The 9,524-nt window shown below is 44.7% G+C and overlaps 1 protein-coding gene across 1 annotated transcript; it reads left to right on the top strand.

Annotated features, from left to right (window-relative positions):
• Positions 1-7,898: 7,898 nt before the first annotated feature.
• LOC102513522 (olfactory receptor 51D1) lies at positions 7,899-8,873 on the top strand. The gene has a single exon (XM_006173612.1). The coding sequence runs from the start codon at positions 7,899-7,901 to the stop codon at positions 8,871-8,873; it is 975 nt and encodes a 324-aa protein (XP_006173674.1).
• The last annotated feature ends 651 nt before the right edge of the window (positions 8,874-9,524 follow it).

Below are 9,524 nucleotides of genomic sequence, written 5' to 3'. Positions count from 1 at the left end.
TTTTCTGGTACTTAGGTGTTTACTAAACACTGAATAAGCAAATAAAGGCACATCCAGCCTGTATGGAAAACAACCAGGAAATCCTCCAACTGAAGCCCAGTTCCAAATGATTTCCCTGTGGGGACTGATATTTTTTGGATCCTCATGCCAATGTCAGGGCCCAGGCCATGGCTAAAATTCTGAAGGGTGAGGTCCAGAAAATTTCTGAAACAAATGGGGCCAGGAGCAAAGAAAAAAGGAAAGAGGTAGCTGAGGGCTGAGCTGTACCCTGTGCCTCACCTGGATCTGGAGAAATGGCTGCCCTAAAGAAATAGTAAACGGATTAATTGAAACAAGCCTCTTTAACATTTACTGAGCATTAACTTTGTGCATTTTGTGCTGGGTGCTGGGATTACAACTATGGGCCACAGAGCTCTGCTCCTAAGGAACTCAAAATCAAGTTGGTTATACAGTTGGTCCTTGAACATTGTGGGGTTAGGGACACCAACCTCTGCACAGTAAAAACTCTCCATATAACTTTTCACTCCTCCAAAACCTTAATTATTAGTAACCTACAGTTGACCCCAAGCTTTAACAGTAACATAAGCAGTCTATTAACACATATTTTGTATGTTTTAAACACTGTATTCTTATAGTAGAGAAAAGAAAATGTTATTAAGACAGTTATAAGGAAGAGAAAATATATTTACAGTACTGTACTGTACTTACTGATATTATAAGTTATGTATTCTATTTACAAGATGTATCATCTGCCTGTCAGTACCTACATCAATATTGTCGTATATGACATGAAACACTGTAGGTGTTATATGTATTGTTAACCTTAGATGTAAAAAATAGATAATATGAAAAGAAATTCATATTTACTTATAGGTATACAATTTATGCATTGATAATGATCAGCAATATGATTACTCTATGGTCACAGTGTAATTGATATGATTGCTTCACCATAACCTAGCCTATACACTAATGAATGAATCATTATAAAATTTTATGGCATATAGAATTACAGTCATATTAATAATATAGTATTGGAGACATTGTTACATTTTTAAAAGAACCACTTACCTGTGATCATAGGCTGTTACGCAGTTTTTTCAGTTATGAGAGAAAGAGAGATACTGTATGGTAATGTAGTTCTTTGGAAGCAAAGATAAAATAGTAAGAAAACTAACACATTTTTAATTTTATATTAAATATAAATCACTTTATGCCTATGTAAGGATAGGCTAGTATCTACATATAATTTATGCATTCATGATGTACTTTTTCTTATTTTTTTCAATATTTTCACTCTCTTGGGGTGTTTTGTTTGCTGTGAGAGGCAGACAGGTGTGTCCAGGTGAGGTTCTGTCTTAGATACATCCCATGGCTGTAACTGCAGACCCCAACCCTCTGCCTGAATCCAGGATGGACCAGGACAACAAGCTGAATGGCTAACTATGGGATGGTGTCTACCTGCACTAGGGGAGCGGAGTGGCACTCAAAGGAGAAACAAGGACTGGGAGCTGGGTGGGGGGCAGGGGAGGAGGTGAGGAAGTAGGGCTAAGAAAGGGGTAGGAGCTGGCACAAACCCTGGGGCCTGACTTTGTGGACGGAGACTAGGAACTGGCCGTGTTGCGTGCCATACACCCTGCTGAAAGACCTCCCTCCCCGCGTTGGCCTTCCTCTCTCTCTCTCTCTCTCTCTCTCTCTCTCTCTCTCTCTCTCTCGACATGTGAGCCACAGCCTCAAGGAGTTTCATACAATCTTAGGCCCAAACTTTGAAGGGGAGGAGATAGCTTCCTGTGGTAGTGACTTGGCAGTAAGAAGAAAAAACCTGTGAGGGTGTAAGGAGGAGGCTAGGAGGAGTGCAGCTCAGACCACGGGTAGTTGCCCTCCTTCAGCTCAAAAGTCTCTTCCTGGAACTCTTATAATGGAGGTTAATACCCTCTGTTCTTCCAGTATTTTAGGCTGTCTTCAGTTCTAGAAGGCAACTCATGATATCGATAAATACCTCACTGGAATCCAAGTAGCAGAATTTAGGGCCTCCCTCTTCCATCCCCTCAATGGCAGCCCAAGGAAGAGAAAGGAAATCCCAGCTCAGGGCAGCAAAGCCACAGGCCTTTGCTAATACTCTCACTTAGGCGAGGGGAGGGAGTCAGGGATGGAGGGTGAGGTGAGTCTAAAAAATAAGACCTAGAATTCTTGTGGAGAAGGAGAGGCTTTTAGGAAGTATTCCTGGACTGTTGACTTTACTCCATCTGCTCCACCCCTTCCTTTCCTTCATTCTGGAATGCCTGTCTTTGCCCTCCATGTGTCTTACCTTTTCTTATGCAAGTCTCATGCAAGAAGTATGCATGGTCAACTTGAGAGATTCTTCCAAAATGTTGTGCAGAAAGACAACGAATACTCTTTTTCTACTCAGTTTCTGGTTTTGTTGTTATTATTGTTGTGTTTTACACCTGGGGGACTTAGGGATTCAAGAAAATACTCCTATCTCTTCCCCGTCTTGCTTCAGAACCAACCATAAAATTTGCACACTCTCATTATCGTTATTATTAATTCCAATAATTCTTTTTTGCTTGCACACTGCTTTCCTTCTGTAGCAATCTGTTCTTGTTTTAACACAACAGGATTTTCTCAGTTCTCAATGATGCTACAATTTTTTTTATCTAAGGTCTCTCATTTCTGCCCTGTTTTTTACTGGGCCATTTGATCTTATTTCTCATATTTGTTTCCCTTTTTCAAGCTCTGATATTTTCCACATTAGTTGCTTCCCTTTGTTTTTTCATGGTTATGAATGATGGTTTGACAAATTACTGTTTTTATCTGATGTAGGTTCTCACAGAGCTCTGCCTCCTTCTCAGTGAATAGTAGATTGGGCCTCTTCTTAGGAAGGTTATAAAGAATGACACAGGTGAGCTGGCCAGCCCACTCTTGAGCAAGAAGTGGGTGTAAGGAAACAGAACTTTCATTTGAGGAAGTGAAATAATGCTAGTGTAGGACCATACTGAAGGACAGTTGGTGCGTCATGAGATGGGGCTGGGGAATTGTGATCATAAAGTTCATATAATTCAGGCCCTCCTAAGCTAAGAATTTGAGTATGTCCCTGGTCAGAGTTTTCTGCTATTGACTGTTTAAATATTCTGTTTATATTGACTGTTTTCTTCCTTATTTCTTGTGAAAAATATTGAAACAAAAATATAGGGATATACCATTATTTTAAAAGTCATACCACGGTTCACAGTACTCAGTGAGATAATATCCTTATTACTGTAACAAGTGAAAAAATACTTGAAAAGTTCCCATGAAAAATCTTCATTCAAAATTGGGGCCAACTTGGTGCTTGATGTTGCAACCAAAAATGTAAGGAAACTTTCCCTTAAACTGGGCCTCAACTGAAGTAACAGAACTGTGAGTTACGAACGAACATCAATGAGAGGATAAATAACTTCTGCACTAAGAGTGAATGAAAGACGACTCTGTAAACCTCCTTTTTTAAATGTACACATCAGTGTCCACCCCACTACAGAAATAGGAGGATAAGATCTGCTCAGAATTATGAGAATAAATAATCTCATAATGTTGAAGACATTAAATGAAACAAAGGGAAAAAAAGTAAAGTGAATCCATCAAAATTAGGGCTTAGGAAAGATCTTCCTAAGGAAGTATTGTTTAGAGAGATACCTGAAGACTAAGAATGAATAAAAACAGGGAGTAGGATGAGTATTTTTACCATGGGGGAAGATTACGTGAAAACTGAAGGTTGAGACATAGGCACGTTGAAGCAGTGGGATAATTTCAGTGCGTCTGGGACTTGTCATGCAAAAAGGGAGGTAGATGTCTGAAGATGAGGATGCAGAGGTGCACTGAGATGGCACATGGAGGCTCTATGAGCTGGGTGAGGGAGTGTGAACATCAACCTTTCTAAAGCTAATAGGAAGATGCTATAAACTAACTTGTGTTTGGAAGATCACACTGGCCACAGTGTGGACAATGAATTGGTAGGAAAGATCTTCAATGAGGCTGACTGGTAAGTAAGCTCTTCTGATGACTTATGAAAGAGATTATCTGGGCTTGGACTGGAGTAAAGGCAGAGGAGATGGAGAAAAAAAAGTCTGATTCATGAGACATCAGTGAGTTAAAATAAAGAGGACTTGGTGACTAGTTGTGATCAAAGACGTGGGTAAGAGAGAGAGGGAGAGAAGGCAGAGATGACGACTTCTAGGTTTCTGGCTTGGGCAACAGTCATTTCTGTGACAGGGAACAGAACATGCAGATTACGGGCATAGACTGGGGATCAGAGATATGAACTTAGTTGGAGGCATTGAGTTTGAGGTGCCTGAGGGATGCATAAATGATAATGTCCAACAGACATTACCATGTCTGGGTTTCAAGATATTGGTCTGGCCTGTTTGGGTGATGGAAGTTCTGGGAGCAGCTGAGATTTCTCATGGTTACTACACAGAGGTAGAAGGACAGAGGGTCTACCTGGGTCACAGCCTTGAAAAGCTCCACCAGGAATGTGGGAAGTAAAAGACAGGGAGCCTCTCTACTAATTCCATCCCGTTGACACTTACTTGTGTTCAATCTCTTCATGCTCCAAAATACAAATTTTTAAAAACTCTCCTTAGACCTACCAATTCTTCATGGATTGCCCATTTCACTCCTTCTCTTCACATATAAATTTCTTTAAAAAGTGGTCTACATCCACTTTCTCCATTTCTTCCTAACCCACTCACCCTTCACTCTGCTGCATTCAAGATTCCATTCCCACCAACCCACCTCAACAGTTCTTCCCAAGGTAACCAGTGACCTTGTGTTTGTTTTCAGCCCTCCTACTACTTGATGTCTCAGCATCCTTCTGCACTGCTGCCCACTCTTCCTTCCCTGTGTATTTTCCTCCTCTGGCTGTTGCAGCACCATCTCAACTGGATTCCCTCCTATTTCACCGGCTCTTCCAGTGGTTTTGAGCAATAATAATGAACACAAACATTCACTGGAGAATTTCTAGCATCTCATTTTACTTTTCACATCAAACGGATGCTAAGGATGGTCAGACCATTAGTAAGTGGTTGGGCCAGGATTTGGACAGAAGTCTGTTTCCTGACAGAGCTACATTTAAACAACCACTCTACACTATCTCATTTGTGGGGACAGGGTACAGGGACAGGAGAGCTATGATTAGTAGCCCCAGGAAGGAAGGGCTGGCTTGTTAGGGAGAGGAGAGAACACTAAGGGGCCATAGCGCAGTGGCAGGAGCTCAGATTCAAGGTCAGTTAGGTCTTTGGTTCCCTAACCTCAGAGCCATTGCCCAAATTCCTTCAATTCTCCCATATTACCACAAGGGGGCAGCCAAGAAGCGAGAGGCAGTGCCTGAACATAGCGCTGCATCCCCTTGGATAATGCGTGCGGAGAGTGAGCAGAGTATTCAAGTCTGAGCGCACGCTTTTAGGTGCGCACCCACGCCTCCACTCCAGTAGCTCCTTTCTTCCAGTGTTGGTCATCCCTCTTCTCCATGGCACTCCCCTTCCTTCTAGTCTCCTGTGCTGGCCCTAGAATACTAACAGAGTACAGCCCCCCTGGGTAGGGGTCGGAGCTCAGCTGTCCTTGGGCGCCTGAGCGGAGCGGTGCTCCCAGGGAGCCTGGAGTAGTTCACTGTTCATCACCTTTCACGCTCCCTAGGGTCCTCAGAGAAGCTATATAAGGGCAGCTGCCTTGGGCGGAGGCACTGTTGGAGAGTATGCCAGGCTCAGCCCAGGGTGGGGAGGGAACAGGAGAGGAGGGCAGCCTTGCCCACGGCCTGGGAAGCTTGCGGAGGCTCAGGCAGGGAGGGCGCATTGCATAAGGAAGCCTGGCCTTTGCTCAGCCAGCCTGGTTGCTTGGAGATGTCCGCCAGCGTGCATTCATCCTGATGACCGCGTCTGATTTCAGACCTTGTTCAGTGACCTACCCAAAGAGGAATTTCTTCAAACCGCTGTGAGGCTCATTCTAAACTTTGTCTAAGCCCTTGTGCCAGGAAAGGCTCCCCAGTTCCAGCTTCCAACCCTTCACTGAAAAAACAAGGCAAGGGGAATTAATTTACCCAGAGAAAAATACACGTGTGTGCTGGTGGTGGTGGTGGCGATTGACAAGGAAGAAACAAACTGAGAATCTGGGCTGCAAAGTTGAAGTTGGAGCCACCCTGGGAATGACTTTGAATGCAGACTGTGGAATTCCAATTTGATCTTGAAGGCTGTGGGAGTCACCTGTACCTTGCTAAACAGGAGCCTGACATGTTTCGTTCTGCTGTTTAGATGGCAGCATATGGGGAAGGTGAATTGAAATATCTGGGTTTGGAAGCAGGGAGGTGAGTTAGGAAGTTCTTTTCATAATGAGAGCAGAGTGGATGGTAGAATGAGGTTGGGAGGGAGGCAGGGTGTGTTAAACAAAAGGAGAGGCCATAATAGATTACTCGAGAAAACAAAATCACAGTGGAGGTGACAGAGCAGAAAAATCAAAATGAGACTAGCTACTCTGACTGCATGACGTGGGCAACCCAGTGGTACCATTCGGAGGGCTCCTATTTGGGACAAGATGAGTGTGAGGCCACAAGCTATTCAAGCAGAAGTATGAAGAGGCAGCAGGCTGTATGAGTTCGGATCTCAGGAGAAAGGCTTAGCACAGAGTAGTCTGTGTAGAGAAAGGATGTTTAGCCTGGGTGTTCTGTGCTTACAAGGGAGGGTAGTGGCGGAAGGAGGATGTGCCTGTGCACACCGGCTGGCACTGGCTGCAGCACAGACTGATTTTCTTTCCATGTCTAAGCTGCATCTGGTTTCCATGTCACACCCCAGCCAGGTACAATCTGGGACTGTCTCTCACGTGGCCTTGAGAGATCCCAGTGAAAGATTATGTTCTGTTCTTCACTGGGGGCTGGAAATGTTTGTCTTTCTTTATTCCTACCTCCCCATCTCATGGAACACCAGAACAGCTTTTCCAGGACAGCTTTCCCCAAATTTCTCCGATTAGAAAAAAATCTAGTAAACAATCTTATGGTTTCTGGGGGAAAGGAGGTGGGAAGGGATAAATCTGGGAGTTCGAGATTTGCAAATATTAACTACTGTAGATAAAGATAGATAAAAAATAAATTTCTTCTGTATAGCATAGGGAACTATATTCAATATAATAACCTTTAATGAGAAAGAATATGAAAACAAATATATGTATGTATATGTATGACTGGGACATCATGCTGTACACCAGAAACTGGCACATTGTAACTGACCATACTTCAATTGAAAAAAAAAATCACCTAGAGAGAAGGGATTTACTGTCTCAACTAGATTTCTGGACCCCATCTCTGGAAAATCTGATTCTCTGAGCCTGGAGTAGGACTGTGGAGACAGTGTTTTCAATGACTATTTCAAATGATTCTATCAAGGAAGTTTGAGAAGTGGTACTCAGGCTGAAACACAAACCTGTCTGCTGAAATCTAGTCTAAGCCCCTGTTTCCTGCCCTAAACTTGGATCAGATTGGGTCTTAAAGGCAACCACAGACTGAGCCTCAAACTCTGGACTCAGAAGGATCCTAACCCCAACATGAGCTAGAAAATCTGGGGTTTGGGAGGTTCTGTGCAAGCCTGGCGGCTCTGGTTTAGAATTGGCCAGGAGCTGTGCCTGTGGTCAGCAACATCAGCTCTGGAAATAAAGAGCTGCTACACGTATGTTCTGAGTGTTCTGAGTGGGCTTCACAGGGAGATGCGTCTACGGAGAATCAGAGCAGAAAGAGCCTGGAGTTCAGAATGACCAGTACTTAGTCTTTCTATTTTCTGCCATCGCTGTTTCAGCCCCCTGTCTTGATAAGTCCTTTCTCTCCTCCGAGCCATGACTGAGTGATATTTCTCCTCTTCCCTTTCATAGACTGTGGACTTGGGATGCAGAAGCCTCAGCTCTTGGGTCCTATCATGGCCACATCAAATGTAACTCTGGTCCATCCAGCCTATTTCCTGCTGGTGGGCATTCCTGGCCTGGGTCCTAACATACACTTTTGGCTGGCCTTCCCACTGTGTTGTATGTATGCCTTGGCCACCCTGGGCAACCTGGCCATTGTCCTCATCATCCGTGTGGAAAGGCGCCTGCATGAGCCCATGTACCTCTTCCTGGCCATGCTTTCCACCATTGACCTGGTGCTCTCCTCTGTCACCATGCCCAAGATGGCCAGCCTCTTCCTGACGGGCATCCAGGAGATTGAGTTCAACATCTGTCTGGCCCAGATGTTCCTTATCCATGCTCTGTCAGCCATGGAGTCCGCTGTCCTGCTGGCCATGGCATTTGACCGCTTTGTGGCCATCTGCCTCCCACTGTGGCATGCTGCTGTGCTCACAGGGCCCACGGTCGCCAAGATCGGACTCGCTGCCCTGACCAGAGGGTTTGTATTCTTTTTCCCTCTGCCCTTCATCCTGAAGCGGTTGTCGTACTGCCAAAGGCACACTGTCACACACTCCTTTTGTCTGCACCAAGATATCATGAAGCTGTCCTGTACTGACACCACGGTCAACGTGGTGTATGGACTTTTCATCATCCTCTCAGTCATGGGCGTCGACGCCCTCTTCATTGGCTTCTCCTATGTCCTCATCCTGAGGGCTGTGTTGGAGCTGTCCTCCCGGGGGGCAGCACTCAAAGCTTTCAACACCTGCGTCTCACATCTATGTGCTGTGGTGGTTTTCTACGTGCCCCTCATCGGGCTCTCTGTGGTGCACAGGCTGGGTGGCCCCACCTCCCTGCTCCACGTGATTATGGCTAACATCTATCTACTGCTACCCCCCGTGATTAACCCTATAGTCTATGGAGCCAAAACCAAGGAGATTCGTTCACGGGTCCTCCATGTATTCTCACAGGATGGCAGGTGAGCAGGATAACCTCCCTAGTGTCCTCAAACCCTAAGAAAGACGGCAGGACTCAGTCCTGTTGAATGTCTTGGTGACTGGACCATCCAACCCACTGGGCTGTCTGCTCCCAGTTATCTAAGTAGACCTTAGATATCTATCTCCAGGAATGTATCAGTACAGAAGAGCTCATGACCCAGTCTGGACAGGACATCTTGGAGAAGGATCATCCTAGTCTCTCTGCCACGGTGGCCTTGACTTACTCCTCTCTCCCAGCTGGAAAATCCATGTAATTTGACATAAGAAGGCTGTACATGCCACACCCTACGATTCATATCAATTTTGATGTGTGATTCTAATTATTTTGCTCCCATGTATCCATGTCAGTGAGTCTGTGTTAGCTATAAAGCTTCTTTCTTGGACCCCAAAGTGGTTACACAGTCATTTTTAGGGGTTAATGAAAGTATCTGGGTGGTAGTAATGGGAAGGAGGGGACGGAGTCTATAGCAGGAAAAGAGACAGCACACATGAAATGTTGACATTTCTGCGTGCATGTGGGTGTATTTATGTGGAATCTGCCAGTACACATCTTTTGTGGTTCTACTGGAGACTTTTCCCACAAGTGTAATATTTACCCTGATTGTGTCTACGAGTATGTAGGTATCTTTATGTGAC

The sequence above is a fragment of the Camelus ferus genome, chromosome 10 (assembly GCF_009834535.1).
Source record: "Camelus ferus isolate YT-003-E chromosome 10, BCGSAC_Cfer_1.0, whole genome shotgun sequence".
NCBI classification, from domain to species: domain Eukaryota; kingdom Metazoa; phylum Chordata; class Mammalia; order Artiodactyla; family Camelidae; genus Camelus; species Camelus ferus.
This window is presented reverse-complemented; position numbering and strand designations above follow the sequence as displayed.